At 38.4% G+C, this 20,724-nt stretch overlaps 1 protein-coding gene across 2 annotated transcripts in view; it reads right to left on the minus strand.

Moving 5' to 3' along the window:
* Nucleotides 1–20,724, minus strand: part of PIGG (phosphatidylinositol glycan anchor biosynthesis class G) — a 90,602-nt gene that overhangs the window by 45,552 nt on the left and 24,326 nt on the right. For both annotated transcript variants that reach the window (XR_009115912.1, XM_058043919.1), the window contains exons 9-11: nt 14,719–15,176; nt 7,252–7,443; nt 5,212–5,521 (exon numbers count right to left, since the gene is read on the minus strand). Coding sequence is in view for 1 of the 2 variants with exons in the window: in XM_058043919.1 (XP_057899902.1) it covers nt 5,212–5,521; nt 7,252–7,443; nt 14,719–15,176 (960 nt within the window). In the remaining variant the exon portion in view is untranslated. The remainder of the gene's footprint in view (nt 1–5,211; nt 5,522–7,251; nt 7,444–14,718; nt 15,177–20,724) is intronic.

Here is a 20,724-nt window from a genome sequence, read left to right on the forward strand (position 1 = left end):
TCTGGAAATTAAAACCTTAGCATCACTCTGAACTCAATAAGTTTCATACTGAAGCTCTAGTGACCACAAAACTTGGAGAAATAAAGTCAAGGAAGACATTTAAATCTACACCAGCAGTACATATCATACCTAATAATACAGTTATGCTTCCTTCACATCTCTACCCTAGAATTCTAGCATAAGTATTGCTTGCTCCTGAGGCAGTAAACAAATGACTGTTACCAACAGCAAGCTGAACAGAGGTCAATACTGAAAGGGAGAATTTGACGGACTCCTCCCTCCAGGAACAGCCCAGCTGTACTTCTTTTATGCTTATTCAGTGTCTGAGAACAAACCATACATGCTCAGTCTGAAAGACAACCCTGTCCTAACTCAGTCAAAATGTATGAACTCAGCACTGATGGTCATGGACAGGACAGGTAGATCCTAAACCTGGGACACCTGAACTGTACTCAGTAAGAACACTGTCACTCCATGGGGAGGCACAGAAGTAAGGTGGGGATCTGAATCTGCTTGTCACTAAGCAAAGATCCTCCTGGTTTTCCCACAAATAAAGGAAAAAGATCAAATGGCTTATTCAAACAAGTAAAATTTGTTACTGAACCAGTATGGGTACATCGAGGCCTCCACCCTCCATCACTCACTTAAGCAAGAGCTGGAGAATGTACAAAACTACGCAGAATCATCTCTAGCTTCACCTGAGTCACTTGCCTACAGTACTATCAAGACACATGAAGGAAGTTTGAGCGCCTGCATTTGTCAAAGGAGGTGTGAGTAAACAGGGAGAGGCTACCTCCATGTGTTTGGGAGCCTAGTGTCCCAGTGCAGGCAATTTTTTAGATTTTTTTTCCAACTCAGGTACACAAAATAGCATAAATATTGGTAAAAGCTCACCTGTTGTATATCTGGTATGGAACCTGCATCTACAGTCCAGTGACTGGCAGTTCATTATCAGTATAAAGTTGCCAGTTAATTATGTGTCACAAATAAACCAAAGAAACATTTCAATTCTGATTTTCAGCTGTACAGAGTGAGCACTTCTCCCTTTGCAACAACTCATTAATCTCTAGATAGAACTCAAAGGAAACAGAAGAAGACATTTAAATACATTTTAAAAAATCTAATAATGAAGAATTTGGTTTTGCATGTCACCAGCTTTTTGATTTTCCCAGATAATGCAGATCAGAATGCCACACAGAGAAAAACAACATAAAAGAGGCATGAAATTACACATCATTTTTGGAAGAAGTTCCTTCCGTCCTTGGAAATATGGACCCAGACTGGAAAAACTATTCTCAGCATAAACTGAGAGAAATTTACAAATTTAAGAAAGAGCATTCATTAGATTTTGAAGTACCTTTGTAGCCTCTGTAATTTATGAACTACCAGCTTAACCATTCTACTTTTCTAGACTGATATTCTGCATATCAGATAACTTTTTTTCAATTGTGAAATGCAAAAAAAAAAGGTCCCTCTTACCCTTGTATGAATTAATTTGCTTCTTTCCATACCTTCAGAACAGTTTTTTCATCAGAGAATGAAAGAACAAGCCAACATCTAAAGATGGGTATTTTGGTCAAACTCTTAATCTCCACCCTAAAAAGGCATCTAATATGAATGTACTTACAACATTTCTAAAAGAGAATCAAAAACTTGTTCTCTAAGGGGGTGGGGGGGGAAGAAAATTCCATCTGACTTGACCCTTAAAAGCTGTTGGTTTTTATCAGAAGAATTGATTTCTCTATTTCTGAAACATTTCTAAGATGTTCTGAAAATAGAAAAACAAAAAGAGAAATAAAGAGAAACAATAGAGGAAATCCGTTCTATTACAATTCATTTTTCATTTTAATCAGCCTTGGGCATCATGAATAAGCATGCACCTTCGTTTTTGTGAACCAACACACAAAAAAATTCTAGAAGACTGTTAACACGTTCTTCTGAAATTGATACTTTTTAAAAGGTACCGTGCTAAAGAATTTCTCAAAACTTTTGCTAAGCCACTGCTATTCAAAATAATATTTTCAAAGCTGTGATGGGACAGAAAAAGGCAGCTTCTTATCTGGGCCTGTTCTATTTCATACACAGCAGCAGGAGAAGCAACATGGGGGGAAGAGCTTTGCTGTGCTTCTAACAGAAGTTCTGATAGGTAAGTATCACCCAGATCACATAATTTTTCAGATCTTACAGTGACGGGAGATGCACAAAGACTCATCTAGAAATCTGGCTCATAATAGAGCAATGGAGAATTTCTCATTTATGAGATTTGGGTGCTGTGACTCAGCAACATGTCTATGTGGAAGAAACTCCCCTGTCAGATCTAATTTTTCAAATATCCTGAAGTTTGCTGAAATCTGTATCATACTTGAAGTTATCATTTCCAAAGGAAACACTTCTAGAAGAAATGTCAAACTTGCCAGCAGAGTGATAGAACCTAGGCAGATGCTCTGAAACTGCAGAATGTGCAGTAACACAATCTGCAGTCACGTAAAATGGAAATCACTTCCAATCTTCTAAAAATGAAAAAATTCCTCAATCACAAGGGTAGTTAAAACTGCAAAACATTCATAACGAAAAAGAGCAGTCTTCCCCCTAACACCAGTTTAAGACCACTAGAAAGCTGAAACAGATGTTACTACATCATGTTATCTTCTATTGGTCTTGCATAAATATGTTTTTACTGGTGTAGAAAAAAAACCCCTTGACACAGCACAGTAAAATAGAAAGATGTCTCAAGCTCTTCATAGCTCTAATAGCTCATTTCTGGAAGATGTTTATGACTGCTTCAAAGTTGATGTAAATTCTTCCAGAAAAGTTAGTCCAAAGTTTTTTGCATCATTCAGACCAGAAAAGACACAACATTTCATCTGCCACATTAAACTTCCAAAACAAAACTATTACTTTAAGAAGCTTTTGTTTTCCTTTCCATCATGCAATACTGGTTGAAGATACATGGGCTACATTTATCTAAGGCACAATCACCTCACAAGCACTTTGAAGTATCTCCTCAGGCAAACAAATGGATGCAGTCCAGGCTAGGAAGCTGGACAGTCATGTGGACTGGAAACTGCTAAAATGTTGAGTTCACAGGGCTGCCGTCAGCCACAAGGACTGACAATGGGGCTGATACTGTTTAACATCTTTACCAATGACCTGGGCAGTGGGCAGAGAGCTCTCTCAGGAAGTCTGCACACAATACACAACTGGGAGAGTGGCAGATACAGCACATGGGTCGGCTGCCACCAGAGGTGCCATCAGAGGCACCTCAACAGGCTGAAGGAATGAAATGACAAGAAATTCAGCAAGTTCACCAAAGGGAAATGTCAAATCTAGCACCTGGGGAGGAATAAAATCATGCCTTTGGTGACACTGGGAACTAACCATATGGAAAGCAGTTTGGAAGAGATCAGCCAGCCATTGTCCTTTTTGCGCAAAGACCAACAGCATCCAGGACTCCATTAAGCTATGTAAGGGATATCTCCATTCTCTCTAATAAGCAGTGGTGAGACCCACATGTAGGTGCCTGGGTCCAGTTCTGGGCTTGCCACCATGGAAAAGCCAAGGGTGTGCCAGAAAAAGTCCACGGAAGCACCACAGATGACAGCAGGAACAAAACACATGTCATACAAGCAACTCCCTGGATCTTTTTACTCTCAAGAGGAGAAAGCTCAGCAGGGATCATAACAATGTGTATAAATACCTGATGAGAGGAAGTACAGAAAATGTAGCCAGACTGACTTTTCTCACTCACCCAATAGTGACTAGCAAAGGAATGAGAAGCAATACAGAGAAACAGAAATGCAAGAAGTTCTGATTAAAATCAGAAAAAGCTTTTTTTACTAGCTAGGGTGGTCAAGCCCTGGACCAACTACCCAGGGAGCTTGCAGAGTCTTCACCCTTTCAGGCATTTGTAATAGGGAATGGACATAGTTCAGACCAACCTGGTCTGTTTGATCTGCTGATTCATGTCAGGGTCAGACTGGACTAACTGATCTCCAGAGGCATCTTCCAGCTTCAAGTCTCCTGTAATTTCATGGTCCTGTGAAATTCTCAGCAAAGTATATCAAGAACTCAACATCATTGAAAACATGAACCATTTGCTGCTTTATGAAAAAATCGGAACCATTCTTTTTTAGTCTCTTTTCCACTAGGATTTTCGTGCCAGCCTCCCCACCATTAAATTTTCGGTAGCTGTTATGGTTTGGTCCCTCAGTACAGAGATGGCTCTGTCTTCAGCATTTTGCCAGCTGCACTAAGGGATGCTCTCAGAAGACTGTAATCAAAGCTGACTGCCTGAATAGTAACATTCAAAATATGCAAAAGCCACTCAAGCAAGACATGCTAGGCCCTCTGAACAGGAAAAGTGGGGACAAAGGGATGAATCATGATGATCTTACCTGCATCAGCAGTCCCCTATCTGGACATACACTACTCTCAATCAAGCCAACCCTCAATCTGCAGTCATAGTAGCCTAAGCTTGACCAGTTTCAACATCCCCAGCCATGGCCCAGAGGTAGTCAATAGAGGTCCCATATTGAAATTTTGCAAACCCCACCTTTTAAACCTGATTCCCAGGTTAACAAATGCTCTCTTTAGACAGCCTGCTACGCTAAGGTTCCAACAATACTAGAAGTAGAAAGATCCTCTCCAGCTTCAGCGCAAAGCAAAGTTTTTGTGGAACTGCAACCTTATTTGCAATGCAGAGACTAGGTTATTGAAGTTAGTAAGGCTCCTCAGGAAAGAAGGTATCATTTGATGTACTAAGAAAGAAAATTAGTTCTGGTTCTCATAAGAGGTATTACAAACCACAGCACTTTCTTTCAGTCTTATAGACCTATCATAATTCTCAATAACCAGTGACAAAAGCCACTTGTCTTTTACTGGTATTAATCAACTCAGATGACATTTTTAAAGTAATTATCATCTGAAAAGTACTTATGAGGCCCATTAACAGACCAAAATCATCTGGGTGCAGCTCTGTGATCTTTGTAACACTTTTGGAAATCTACAATGAGGATAAGACACTAAGGAATGCATCTTTCCCTGATTTTGAAAATTAAACATTATTAAAGCATTTAGCAACTAAATCATTCTAAGAACTCAGTAAAGTCTTCCACTGTAATATTTAGTTAGCATTTTATTTACAATGGGGAATATTTCTCTGAAAAACTATTCCATCTCCCACCTCTGCAGCAGAGAGAGTATTCAGCTTACCTGAAAATAGAAGAAAGCTTGGCCAAACCAGTAGTGCATGATAGTAATCTGTGCTGCATCAAATTTCAAAGGTATCCAAATATATCTTGTCATCATTGTCTGAATCAGCAGACAAAATACCAAGACTGGTAAATTGTGAGGTCTAAATAGAAGAGCTGCCAGTAGAACCAATCCACTATATACTTCCCATAATCCTGTGCTCTTCATGCTGGAGTCTGCAGAAATAACCTGTGACTTTAGTAAATCTTTAGTGCCAGTGAAGACTATGCCAAGAACAAAGACATAAACAAAACGAGCTTCAGTAATCCCCCTAAAGAAAAAATAAAATTGAAAAAAAGTTATTAAGTAAATATACCAGAAAGATTAGTTACTTACTAATACTTATTTCAGAACCTTTCAAGAGAGGTCAAGACCAACCAGTTCTGCCAAACAGGTTAAATCCAAGGCTAGTATTTTTGAAATCCCTAAGCAATTCCATTACAAAAAAATGTACATTTTAAGTTGTAAGTGTAATTAGCACTTACATTATCTTCAAACCACTTATAAATTCATTTGCCTCTTAAATTCCAGTGAAAGCCAGCTTCTGACGGAAACACAGCATGCTGTTCAAAAAAGCTGACAAGAAGGAGGATCAGTAAGCTTAAAAAGTGTAACCTTATATTCTAGAAGTGCAAGGTCTGAGAAACAAAGACTAAAAGAGACTACAGCAAGTCATCTGATCCAGCCTTCCTGCTCAAGCTTCAAACAGGGCACATTGCACAAACTAGAGAATGTTGCACAGGATTGTTTCCAGATAGTTCCTGAATATCTCCTGTGAGGCAGACTTCACAACATCTCCATGCAACCTGTTCCAGTGCCTGGTCACCCTCACAGTAAGGAACTTCTTCTTCATATTCAAATTGAACTTCCTGTGCATCAGTTTCTGCCCATTGTCTCTTGCCCTGTTGCTTGGCACCACCAAGAAGAGCCTGGTGGTTCTCTGACACCTTTCTTTCAGAGACATTGCTGAGGTTGTCTCTCAATCATTCTCTTCTCATGGCTACACAGGCCCAGCTCCCTAAGCTTTTCCTCATTCAAGAGATGCTCCAGTCCCCTAACCACTTTCAGAGTCCAGCCGTGAACTCACTCTAGGACCTCCACGTGTCTCTTGTCCTGAGGAGCCCAGAATTGCACACAGCACTCCAGATGTGCCTCTGGAGGCTGAGCAGAGGGACAGGATCACCTCCCTCAACCTGCTGGCAATGCTCTCCCTAATGCAGCCCAGGGCCCCACTGGCATTCTTGGCCCCCAGGACACACTGCTGGCCCATGGACAGCTTGTTGTCCACCAGGACCCCCAGGTGCTTCTGCACAGGGCTGCCTCTCAGCAGGTCACCCCTCTTTCTCTGCCCAACTCTCCAGCCTGTTGAGGGCTGCCAAGATCCAAGTGTCCACTCTCCAGTCCACACTACTTGAGCTTGTCTACAAGGGTTGAAATGTGAGAAAAAGTGTTGAAATCCTTGCTGAAATCAGGGTAAACAACATCCACTGCTCTCCTCCTGTTCATCCCTGTACTTGTTTCATAGCAGAAGACAGTCAGGTTGGTCAAGCATGATTTACCTTTATTGAAAGCCCATGTTATAGAATACTCAACTGCAAAAGTAAGGTATGGAAAAGCAGCTCTCTGAACTACTAAGCACTTTTGAAACTAAGAAGTAGCTAAATGAGCTTGGCTTGTGCTCTGCTAGATGTGGCAAATCCAACTGAAAACAAGAGAAGTTCCATTTGGAAGTTTTAGTAGCAAAAAATATAGAGTATACCTACTAGATTTCCCTCATATTAATGTTTATCTGACTGGCTTCTCATGTGTCACAGTGAAAAGACACTTCATGTAGCTTAAAATTAAGCACGCATCACAAAAATTCAATGCTGGTTACCTACAACTCACAATTCTATTCCTAAGAATGTAATTCCAACATAGAACATCCCATCCACCTCATCCCCTGACAGGCAGTGCTCAACACCTTGTTAGAAACAGTTACTTATCTGCTGATGAACTTACTTTGAAATATCTTTGCCATCATGTTGCCATGGAAATGTGACATTTCCAATAGCTGCCCGGTAACTGTAGACTCCCAGGAGCCCAAGTGCCATAGCAATTTTTGAAACCAGGGAGCATCTTCTTTGAACCAGAAAGAAGATCATAAGAAGGGAGACTGCAGCCAAGAAGGAGAGTTCAGATTTATGTTCAGAGCTGGGAAAAAAAAAAAAACAAACAAAAAAAACCCTTTAAAACCAGTAATTAGTGCTAAACACATTTGATAAAGCCTTAGCTACAGCACTGTATTAAACAAACTGTATTAATTAATGCAGCACCAAATTAATCACTGCAATGGTGTCTGTTATGAACTTTCCAAGAGGTATGGTAAAATATTTTAGTATTTTTAGAAAAGTAGTTTTATTAATGAGGTTTTCTATTCAAGCATGCATATTAAAAGTGTAATTATTGTGTTCCACCATATGCTAGTTATTCTGTTAATTATATAAAACTGAGCTGCGTATTGCATAATGGAAAAGGGTCTACTGCTTTTAAACTACAGTTTTGTAATTTATACATTTTGAAATTGTGTGTTTTTCTTATACTACAGTATTTTATTTTCTAGCACTACACAAATATTTCTGCACTACAGGATTAGAACTGTCTTTTGAAATAACTACATATGTATTTGCTTCATTTTAGACACATTACCTACCCTACCACCTATAGAGCACATTATCTACCCAAAATGACCAAAAATACACTTACATAGTTTAAAACAGACACAAACACACACACACACAAACTCGTTAGCACAATATGATTGCCTTAAGCAACTACAGAACATTGTATTCTGTCAATACATTCAAGAGACAGACAGAAAATTTGCATCACTGGCAGAGAAGATCACAGATACAGCTTGTTTGTTTGTTCCCCTGCATCTTAAATAGGTAACACTCATTCCAGAAACAAGGGCATTCCACTGAGCATGCTGCCAGTGTTATATATTTAAATCTTCAGTAGTAGGAGCCAGCAATGCAAAATGTAATAGGGTAAGGCAAAGATCTGCACCCACTCCTTAACATGTAGCTTCAGAAAGCTTGCTGTAGTCCAAGAACTGCCAACCCATGCCTGAAAATATTCCCAGTATCCCAAATAACATAAAACCACTAATTTTGTTAAATCTGCCTTCAGTTATGAACAACATGTAGATTTTCCATAGCCCATAGAGCTAAGGGCTCCATCTTCTGTTTTCCACAACTCAAAATCCCATGATAAAAGATCACTAACTTCAAGAAATCAACAGTGTGCCTGGGCTGTTAGCTGCATTGAATTCAATCACTTATGAAACTCCAGTTTTGTCTCTGATTTAGTAACAATTATTGTACTTCAAAAACAAGTTTACTTTCCTATTCCCCAGTATACACTTTATCAGGAGCTTGATCAATAGCTGTTCCAAGTGTGGTGCTTGAAAAGTCATGGAGGAAAGGTTGTAGGGCAGATAAATTGTCCTGTTAGTTCTGCATGCAGAACCCAGTCAAGTAGCTTGTACCCCTTAACAAAATTCCCAAGAGATGAAGTATTCTCTGAAACCCAGTGGAGAAAAGTGAGAGGCACAAAATCTAGAATACTATGAAACAGAAAATGTAGTCTTGATGTTTCTCCTCCCAATACTCTTCCTCTACACATGGAGAGAGCAGAAACAGTGGACTCCTGCAGCAACCTATGAAGGTAATGCAAGCACCACCTTCTTTATGATCAAAATATAACTAACTAATTTAGTAGCCACTTTTCAAATGAGCACTTACAGAAAACTCTAACCATTCTGGTTATATTCTCCTTGGCTAGTCATTGTGTGAAAGCAAGACAAATTAGGGATAAATAACAGTACACCCTCATCATCATCTTTGTCTCTTTATCTAAAAAACTCAATACACATTGAGTTTACATTCTTGACTGCTAGCACAGGGATTAACACACATCTCATGTCCAGGTCTTCTTGTAACAGTCTCCTGTGATCTTGTTTGGATTTTTTTTTAATCATATAAATCTGCTGGAAAAAACCCTACCCGCATGCTTCATAGCATTTGCTGATGAAACAAGGAAAGGATTTACAGACAGCCAAGTCAGGTCAGCACAAATCACCTAGTGTTTTAAGGTTTTCCAGTCAAGGTTTCTTACAGTTAGGCAGTTAAAAGCACATGTAATTAGCGTATATTTTGAAAGATAATGGAAAGCTCTGCATGGTTTTGATAGTCTTCTCAGAAATACAAGCACAAACAAGCTATTCTGATCTCAGCTGCCCTGTCCTGGGTTTTGGACAAACCACAAAAGTGAAAGTGAAGAACCAATAGCCCCCTGAGAAGAAAATCTGGTGAGAAGGGAAGGAAAAAAGAGCACTTTGGCTCTATCTTCCTACTGTAACAGCTTGTTAGGTCTACACTCATATTTCTGGTAATAAAAGGAAGGTTGAAGACATTTTCTTCCACTGTTTGTACCTCACCTCATTACTGCAAATACAAGTAGAGTGAAACAAATTGTAAATGTGCATGATTAATAACTTAAGTGGATGTGGTCTTTTTAAATAGTTTTTTTTCATTTTACAACCAAATACACAGAAGTCACAAGGTGTGCTAGCTTTGAGGGGAAGGGCATTTGGGCATGGTTAATATATTGTTTAAAGAAAATGTTATCATCTTCCCATGCTGATGCTTCTTGACACTTCTCTTCAAGCTGACACTGCCATGGAGGAAGTACATGGAAGATACTTTCAAGTATCAGCGCTGACCAAGATTAACAGCCAAATAAAGCTAACTGAATACCAACCAATCAAAACAAAAACTTGACTTCCAGCCAAGATTTAGATTGCATGTTTTCTTTCATTTCCTCTACTGTCTGATTTTCTTTTGCTTTTTGTCCCATCAAAGTATTTTTTGGGTTTCACAGTCTGTCTGTGACAAAGAACATTTTCCTTATTTCAGCACTGCTGAATGCTTTCCTAGTAGCCAAATTCAACACACTATAGGTAGATTGATTTTCTGTGTTTTGATGCTTACATGAAACAGGAAAATCTAGACAACAGTCTCTCTGTTTTAAATGCTGAGCCCCTTCAGCACTGTCTAGTTAAGCAAAATCCTAGTCTGAGCATGAGCACAGATGTCCAGAAAATAAATACAGAGGAACAAAAAAAGAGGGCTGTTTGTTCATTAGTTTATCTTAGAGACAAAACAGAAGGCTGGCTAGAAAAAGTCTGAGTAGCCCAAACTCAAACTAACAACAGCACACAGGATCTAAGTAAGGTTCCTAATTCTTACTAGTAAAAAACATGCTATTAAGACATAACTACACCAATTAAACTAATACTAAAAATAGAATAACAATCAACCTTATAGACTAGCAATGTGTTTTGGGAAGAAGAGTAAATGCTTTATGCAACTCAGTTTATCACCAACTTTTAATTCATGCTATTCATCTCAATACTGATCAAATCACTGGGGAAACAGACATCTCTACAACCCTAATATCATGTGAAGGAGAAGAAACAAAGATGTTAAAACCCCTGACCAAAGAAAATGTAAGCATGCTGGCCAAATAGGAATTCCCAGACACTTTACAGACCACAGGATGTGTAAAGATTTAGCTGCATCATAGACTAACCTTTCCAAAGCTTGTTCAGGGAGCCATAACAGAGTCATACACTCAACTACATCCCATCATTCAAGTTCAAAAATTGTCATACTTCAAATATTACTAATCTTTTAACTCCACATTGCAACTGAAGTTTATGTCACCATGGACACCTACATAATATTCTCCTGTTAGGCTGAAAATTGCTCCGTTGTTTTAAGTCAATATGTAGTCCCACAGCAGCCTGAGCGAACATGTGCCAGGGCTGCCAGGGCTCAGTTCTTTCATTTGGTCCCTAAACACAGAAGAAATAGTTGCACCAATGAAAGGGAGAAGGCAGAACTGTGACAGTGACAGTCCTAACCATACATCCTCTTAGCCTGCCATGGCACAACACTCTGAACTGTTGCATAAGCTTTTTAAGCCTCCCAAAGTACAAGGTAGGGAATCATTGCTTCTTTCTCAATTAGATTTGAAAGGCAAGTGAGTTTTGTAAGGAATGCTTGACAACAGCAGAAAGAAAAAACTGTTTGTCTGGATGCACTTCAAAAGATGCAGACACTTCCACATTCTCTTCTTACAGTAATTCCAACAACAGCAGTGCTGACTTGTATACATTTCCCATCCTGCATTCCTGTTACTAAGTCAGCCCAACTGCCTGCCAAGACTGATGGTAAATTAGAGTGAAAAGTGAAAGTCCAACTGAAAGCCAAGAGTTTCCCATACCATCTTGAGTTGTTTTTCCAGACACGTCTATGCAGTCACGTAGTGGTTCACCATACTGACACAGGAACAAGTAAAATACAGGCCAGTGAGGTGAGGAGAAAGAAAGCAAGTTCCTTGCCTTGTATGGCAAAATATAGCATTTTAGCCAAACAATCAGTCATAGCCTAAGACTACAGACATAGAATTTTTTCTCTTCTACTTACTTCAAGACCTAAGCAAATATATTTAGTGTGAGGCCATAATTTGACAGGGAACAGAAGAAGAAATTAATCTGTAAAATTCTGGTGGTTTTGTTTTGATGTCTAATTGCTATTCTTCAGCCTTACTGAAGGGGGAGGCAGACAGTTTTAATAATAGGGTTGTGATGGCTTTAGGAAGGAGAATAGTTTATCAACCTGACAGATTTTTGTGATGAGACAAGCTCAGTGGAAGAGCACAAAAAAAAAAAAAAACAAAAAAAACAAAAAAACACCCACATTGTTGTTTATCTGTGCCTTAACAAGGTTTTTAACCTTGATCACCAGCTCCTGTAACAGCTCCCATAACATTCCCATAGGCAATCTCATCTTAGATAAGTGGACAGTCAGGCAAACTGAAAAATACTCAAATGCTGGATTCACAGAGTTGCCGTCAGTAGCACAAAGTCCACGTGGAGGGCAGTCAGCACCTGTCAACCCTAGGATTTGGGCATTGGCCCCCACCGGGGCCCATACTGTTTAACTAATCCCCACTAATGACATGGGGGACGTGGCAGTGCCCCTTCAGCAAGTCTGCACACAATACACAACTGGGAGGGGTGGTTGGTACAGTAGGTGGGTCTGATGACATTTAAAGGCCCCTTGACAGCCTGGAGAAATTACCCACCGGCGATCTTATGAAGTTCAAAGAGTGCGAGAGGAATGTCCTGCACCTTGGAAGGAACAGCCACACATATCAGGACAGACTGGGGGCTGACCATCTTCTCAGAATGCCTGGGTGGACCCTGGCTCAACAATCAGCATGCAACATGCCCTTGTAACAAAGGCAACCAACAGCATGTGGAGCTGCACATGCAGAACCCTACTCGAAGACAGACAAAGGTTCTTTCTCACCCTGGGTTCAACCATGGCTCCAGTTAGGGGTGACCCAGTGCAGAGAAAGATATGGACATATTCAAATTGACATCACTTCCAATTCACAGGGACAAAAACCAAACACAAAAGTAGAACCCTCTCTCCCTTCTCCTTCCCCAACAACAACAATAACAAAAAAAAAAAAAACAAAAAAAAAAAAAAAACAAAAAAAAAACCCACAGAGACACACAACACAACACAAAAAAAAAAAAAAAAAAAAAACAAAAAAAAAAAAAAAAAAAAAAAAAAAAAAAAAAAAAAAAAAACAGCACCAAGAAATCAGGTGGGAGCATATTAAAGCAAGAGAGGATCTTCGAAAGTTAAGTCCATACACACACACACAATTTTTATAAGTCTGGTAACATTTCCAAGAGTAAATAAACATCTCTGGCAGACCACATGAGTAAAAGCATGTATCTAAAACAAAACAAACTTTTCAGCTGCAGGAGTATCAGGTCCTTGTTTCATGGCCTTGTGGCACCAGCACACTCCAAAGAAAAGGACTGTCTGAAGAAAAAAATCTGGCTCAGGACATAACTGGACAAATAAATCTTCCACAGATGCTCAGGATTGATTGTAAAAATTCTCACAGTCACACCAAATCATACCTCATCCTGCTCACACATTGGCTTAGCTCATACTGAAGAAGTGAGTTATCTATCATATGGACATGATATAGGAAATATGACATTTTTTCCTCATTTCCTGACCTCAAGAGCAGAAATGCATGCTGAAAGCTCTGGTGTGATGGTGTTCACAGGGGTCCTAGGATGAAGGAAGAGACGAGGATCTGACTCCATGTTTCAGAAGGCTTGATTTATTATTTTATGATATATATTACATTAAAACTATACTAAAAGAATAGAAGAAAAGGTTTCATCGGAAGGCTAGCTAAGAATGATAACAAAGGTTTGTGGCTCGGCTGTCTGTCCGAGCCAGCTGGGCTGTGATTGGCCATTAATTATAACCATCTAACATGGGCCAATCACAGATCCACCTGTTGCATTCCACAGCAGCAGATAATCATTGTTTACATTTTGTTCCTGAGGCCTCTCAGCTTCTCAGGAGGAAAAATCCTAAGGAAAGGATTTTTCATAAAAGATGTCTGTGACACTCTGGTATAGAACAACTGCTATAATGCAATAAATTCCCTCATAACTCATGTCTTTCAGCACTTATGCCTGTCACTGCAATTAGCATTTCATCTGTGACACTGCCAATAAATAACAAGTCTCATATTAGTCCATTTCCTCATGTCATTTTTAATGAATGATGAATGACATTTCATCCATGTGTTGTAAAATACTGGCAAGAAATCTATTTATCTTACACAGCAGAGCCTCTTCATCTGCTGTTTGCAAAACATTGACTAGATAGTCAAAAAGGATTGCATCTCTATCCATAACTGAAGTACATAAGACAGTTCAAGTATCACTGAATAATAACTTTAATCCTTAAAAATACTGAAAGGCATTAGAAAAAACAAAAGCCTTTCTCTGCTGTCCTTTCAGTTATAAAAAAATCCCTTTCATGTTTATCCTATTACACTCAATAAATTCCTTCAGCTTTTCACCCACACATTACAAGCATGTGATAGATAAGGAAGAATTCTATGTGCGGCATCTTCTCCTGTGACTTCAGAAAGTTTGGAATTACACAGAACCTTCCTGCCTGAATTTCAAAAGTTTAATTCTATTAAGCAATTTTTAATTTCTCAAACCAGACACTGTTGACTTACACATGGAAAATATTTACTTTTTGCTTCTGATAAACCTATCATGTATAATTGGCATTAATTAGGTATGTCATGGTGCAGGGCAAAGATTATAAACTATTGATAGTACACAAGGAATTACTCCTGCATGAAATAGAAGTGAAAAAATTCCTTACGTCACTTCACCATTTATCTGCTTGTTTGCAGCACTTCCTGATCAGAGACCATATAGAAAAATACATATTCCACCAAATGCAACACACATTAATTTTTAAATAAGGCAGAAAGTGTGACAATAAATCAGATACCAACCTTGTCAACCAGTGTCCAAAGTCTGGCCGATGAGCCCACTGAACACCTGTCTGATTCAAGGATCGAAGCAGCCGACAGCAAATAAGGATGATCCATGGAGTTGCTAAGCTTATCCACTTATCTGATCCTTTTATGAATTCAGAGGAAGAGGTAGCCTTGCCCAGTTTTGAATTACTTGCTGCTGGAATGTCTATATTCTTGCACTCACAGGATTCCTCGGTACTATCAAAATTTTGTTTCACACTGGAGCTATGTTGAGGGTCACATTCTTTCAGAAGAAAATTATTTCTACAAAGTTCCTGACACAGCACCAAACAAAGTGTATTGATAAGAAAATACCAGGTTTGATGTTCCTCTTCTATAAAACTGCTTGCCCCCAAACTCAAAACATGGCCAATAGTTCCAGCCAGAATCAGGACATCTATTTCTGACCAGCTATAACTGGAAGCAACAGGATTCTGAAAAAAAAAAAAAACAAAACACAAAAAAAGCAGTGGTGAAAAAGTATGTAAAACTTTCACTTGTATGTATTCACCAATGAAAACAAAATAAATAGCAGGATAACTTATAGCTATCTTTAGAAATTCAAAATTTCAGTGAAGCATACTCAGCACTACAACGTAGTAATGATTTTTAAAAGTGCATTCTGTTTAAGGAATAAAACTTCTCTATGAATAATCATCACAACTTTACAGATTAAGATTCCCTACCACTCTGTAACAGAAGGTTCAAAAGAAGTTCATGCCCCGTTGCATATTTGTAGAAGTAAAAATAGAAATCCGGCAGAAATCTTGAGATATAGATAATAGGTAATTCTCTAGTAGTTGAAATCTGTGATATCTTCAACTCAATGCAGTGACAGCATTCACTACTCAAGCTAACAAAGTTGCTGCCTGATGGCACCCTGTGTCCTTGCTTAGCTTGAAATGCGTCTTTCATCATAAAATCTACTTTAAACCATCTATTACTTACTTTACAAACTGTGATTATCTAAAACCACAATATTTTTTGTCTAATGCCTTCATTAGCTCAATTTCCTGTTCTCAGCAGCTAATTGGAATTGCCTTACCATTACTACCTCCAATGGTAGGGCAAAAGAGAAAGCCTATGGGCATGAGGAAGTCGAGAGTACCCAGTTTATTGCTGTTATCAAGCAGAGAACCATTTCAGCACATAAAGAAAGCCATAAAAAGACCATAGGGAGACACAACCATGGTAAGTATGCACTAAGGAAGATGATAAAGATGACCAAAACTCTTCAGCCATTAACTGACAGGCCAGTAAGAAATCACAGGCACAGCTCTGAAGAGCATCAGTCTGGACTCTGTAACAGATAAGGGAGAAGTGACAGCACATGGGCGTTACAGATATCTGAGAGTGCCTGTGGATCTGTACCAACTCATTAAAGGGAGCTTCAAGAATGTCAAGGGTGGGGAAGAGGGGGTGGTGAGGAACATGCTGGAAGCAGGGGCAAAGTAAGAGGGGAAAGGAGAAAGGATTCAGTTACATATAAGCAGGAGCCAGTGCACATCTCAGACTGAGCCCTATGCCTGGTCACTGTGGTCTATCCTCTCTTACTAAATCCTCTCCTCTATTCTGTTCAAGCCCATTCCCTGTCCCACCTGTGGGTGTTTCAAGATGCAACTGCGAGTAGCTGGGGACAAGCCTGTATGTCAAACACTTGAGACCAGAGCAAGTAAAAGCAAGAACCAGAGGACAGTGGAACCACCAGGAGCTTCCTAACAATACCTTAATGAATAGGCTAGCATACATGCTTGTGAAGAATTTTGGGAAAGACACTGTCAATACACTGTCACACATTACTATTTCTTTTGTCTAAATTTGCACTATTACAGAATATTATGCAGAATCTCTTATAATGTATTTGAAGCATCTAGTGAATCAAAAATTTAGAAGCCAGACTGAAATTACTGCATGCCATTTTTACTTCAGAACAAAGATATCTGAAACTACTTTCACATTCATTTCTTTAACTGCGTATTTTAACTACATCATCCTCCTACATCTGACCTATGAAAAAACTTTTTTAAAAATCTTGAATATTCACAGGGGTAAATTTCACAGAGAAACTACTAAATTAAAAGATGCACAGTGTACTATTATACCTGTACAGTTTAAGTCATGTTAATAGAAAATCAAACCAAACTGACCTTTGAGCCAATAATAAGTAAGCAGGTATAAACAATACAAGTAGCTCTGAGCATCTTAAATGCAAGTATCACTTGTGTTTATGACTTACTGACAGCAGCATATGTATTTTTGTCAATAAGCAAGACAATGTAACACCGAGAGGACAATAAACACATGATGCAAGAAGATAGTTAATGTTATTAGGGAAAAAAAAACTTTTTTAGGAAAAAGTTTTGCTTTAGGAAAAAAAAACTTTGCTTTAGGAAAAAAAATAACTTTTGCAAAATTGAAATTTAATAAGATGTGTGTGAAAGAATGCAGGAGCTATAACTACAATTATGACCTATTCACTTCTTCATTTCTTGTTTTCTTAAAGAATACATTACATCAAACTCATTTAACTTAAAACAAAAACCAACACAACACAACAACACAAACAAACATACAAACAAAACCCCACGCAACCAAAAAAGTCTTCATGAGGTTACACGCAACAATAATTGAGAGAAAAATACCAATAATAAAAAAAATGCCCAAGTTCAATCTAAATTTACTAGCATTTGAAATTTCTTTGGTGGAAGAACAAACTCAGGTTTGTTTAGTACTCTATTCTGAAAAGCAAATACCATAAGCTGGTATTTGGAACAAAAGGACAAGGTAGTCTCTGCAAAGACCAAAGAGCATGAAATTCACAAAGCTGAGACAAGAACAGTACATGATGGATCTTCAGCAAGTTAGAATCCCAATAATTCTATCATGCTGACCTTAAAGATCTTGGCTAACTAAACAAATGAGCATGTAAGCACCATCAGCTTGCAGAGACAAAGGAATCTGAGATCCTAAATAAATGAGAATGAAAAAGTCCACGATATAATTTGTCTTCTTTGTAAGACATAACATAAAATCCATCGAAGGACTGGTCTCTTGTATCTGGTTTCTGTCAACAACCGACGTGAAAACTGAAGAAGTGATGCATTATCAATGGGGAACATACAAAAACCTCATGATGGCATTAATGTGAAATGTCCCAGGATCAGAAATCTGTATTTCTTGCCTGCTTGTCTCTCCTAACTTCAGTGAAAAGAGAAAAAAATTACTCCTGTATTTACATCAAAGGATTAAAATCCAATGACATTTACTGATAAACCACAACTCAGATCAGAGTTAAATCACTATGCAAAATTAAAAATTATTATGCAAATTATAATCTCCCGAGCCCTGATAATCTTCAGAAATTCTAGAAATATCTTCAGAAATTCTAGAAATATCTTCATCAAGGTTTTCTACATTTACTTCTAATTCCTTATGTATTAACTGTGCCTTATTACGAATGCCATGAGTATGGTCATATACAGTCTGACCTTAGATTTTTTAGATTGTACCTATTTTTTATATTTGGTTTAAAGGCATTGAAATGTAGGTCTTACTCTGATATTCACAGCTCTGTTTTTTCAGCTGCTGAACATTTCCAGCCCTCAGGAACTTAGCAGACACTCCAGACACTAAAAAAACAGTATTACTCTCAGTTTGTTTGGTATCTTGGCAAAAAAACTTCAAACAAAAGCTTTTGTTTAGAAATCTTTAAATGCCAGGCTTCAAATGATGTAAACATATCATCTCCCAAGCCAAGGCAATTTTAACAACTGATGTATCAGCACTAATATTTAAGCAACATGGAAACTGACCTCTCTGCCCCGTCTTTGAACATACCTTGTCAGCTTGCAAAAGTGTCAGTACATAAATGACAGAGTACATGCACCTTTGATCATTAAATTTTGAAACTTCTTCACTTTGAAATAAAGCTTCCTGCACTCTAAGTCTTATTCCAGTTTGGTTGTTTTTTTTTTTGTGATTAACCATCTACAGCTAATGCCTGAGAAATTCTGCAACTACTTTTCAGAGGAGAAACATTTTTCATGCTCACCATCACTCACAATTTAAACACTTATCATTATGTTCCCTTCTGATACTTGAGCTCCCTGAACCCATGATTCTCTATGATGGTAACTTTTCCATGCCAAAGTACTACAGATCACACTTGCTCCAACATTTTCACAGCAGTTTGGGATAATTTTTGAACACTACCTGGTAAAGACAGTACCCAATCAGCTTTTTTCTCCCCAGATCAGAAAATGACAAAAATATTTTAGGTGCAATTGCATAAAAATGTAACATTGTTCAATTCATCAAGAATATCAAAAAAGGAGGAAAATCAAAAGTACTGTTATATGAACAGGTGCTTTAAAATAAACTGAAAGAAGGACATTTTGTATATGTGATAAAAACCCACTATAATTCTGCATAATGAAAATTCTCAAAATCTCTACTTGACAAGCCTTAACTTCTATATTCTAGTTCAAAAAAATGGTTAGTTTTTATTTCTAACAGAAACAGGGAAAAAAAACCCCATAATTAGTAGTAGTAAATACCATGCTTATATCAACTACCAAGCACTTACAGTGAAACTATGAACAAGAAGTTAAAATTTTAAACAATTTTCTGGAATTCATAAAGGGCTGCAGAACTATTTAAAGCCTGAAATATCACTAAAAGAAGGGACTGGTTCTGCTAGAAACACAGCAATCAGAATCTATAAATAACCATCAGGAAGCAGATGCTAACACTCCCTGCACTGGTCTTCAGAAAATTCATGAACTTGGTAATCAGTTTCTATATTCAGCCACAGTGGGGAAAAAAAAGCATTACAAATGAGAAGCACTTCAGAGAAATCTTTAGAAGAGAACGGAAACAATTTGAAGGAAAAAAGCTCTGAAGCTATTAACAGGAGAGCTTATCTTAATTACTTTTAGAATACCTGCATTTTATCGTATGGCTTGAGCTTAGAAAAGGCTTTTTAGCTTTTTTTTTTTAACCAGAAAGGCCAAGATTCAGGATTCTATTCCCACCATCAGAAGATGAGAGCTTCAGAATTCTGTCAGAAGTGGACTCCACAGGCAGATTCACAATATGGAGATGCACAGGTCACAAAACACTTGGATTCAGAGATATTTTAGCATAAGTGATACTCACAACTCACACAGAAGGCCCCTCGAGATCAACACACAGCATATGAAAACAACCCATTTCTCCCTGAAACCTAGGCATTCTACTGGAAAGGGCATGAAAGATGTAGATGAACATTTAGAACATATCTTCATGACAAGCAGCGCCAGATTTATACACTGCTCCTTTCACCTTCTCCAGACTCTGTATTTGTCTAAGCAGACCCAAAAAAAAAACCCACCACATCATTCTACAACAGCCTTGAGACTGGTAAAAATGTTATTCAGAACCAAGTCACTGTTTTTACACATATCTGGAATGAAGGCACATACTAACTAAACCCAAGAAATATTTCAAGCTTTGTTTGGAACTTGAACAGACACAACAAAGCCTCCCTGACTGATGTGATGAGATACATCCAGTAATTCAGTCACCTATGGAATAGGAGTGAAGACAGGATGACAAAAATGTATTTCTACTGGTCTGAATATAAAGTCATGTCTGCCCAACCAGAATTACTATTGCCTAAACTTCATAAGATTTACTTAAGCTTCCCCATTTTCAGATATATCTCAGGTAGGAATAAAATCACAAGACCAGCCTGGGATGGAGAATCCAGTATTTTTTATTTCTATCTGCCCCAGCCCTGGAAAAACAAACATACAAGCAAACCTGGAAAACATTGCTGAAAATCTCATTCGTGTATTATCAACTTGAAGCAGATGGTCTGAGGGTAGTGAGACACTAGAACAGGTTGCCCAGAGAAGCTGTGGATGCCCCAACAGGGTCAGGCTAGACAGAGCTCTGAGCACCTGGTCCAGTGGAAGGTGTCCCTGCCCATGGAAGGGATTT

Source organism: Melospiza georgiana, chromosome Z (assembly GCF_028018845.1).
Source record: "Melospiza georgiana isolate bMelGeo1 chromosome Z, bMelGeo1.pri, whole genome shotgun sequence".
Taxonomy (NCBI): Eukaryota; Metazoa; Chordata; class Aves; order Passeriformes; family Passerellidae; genus Melospiza; species Melospiza georgiana.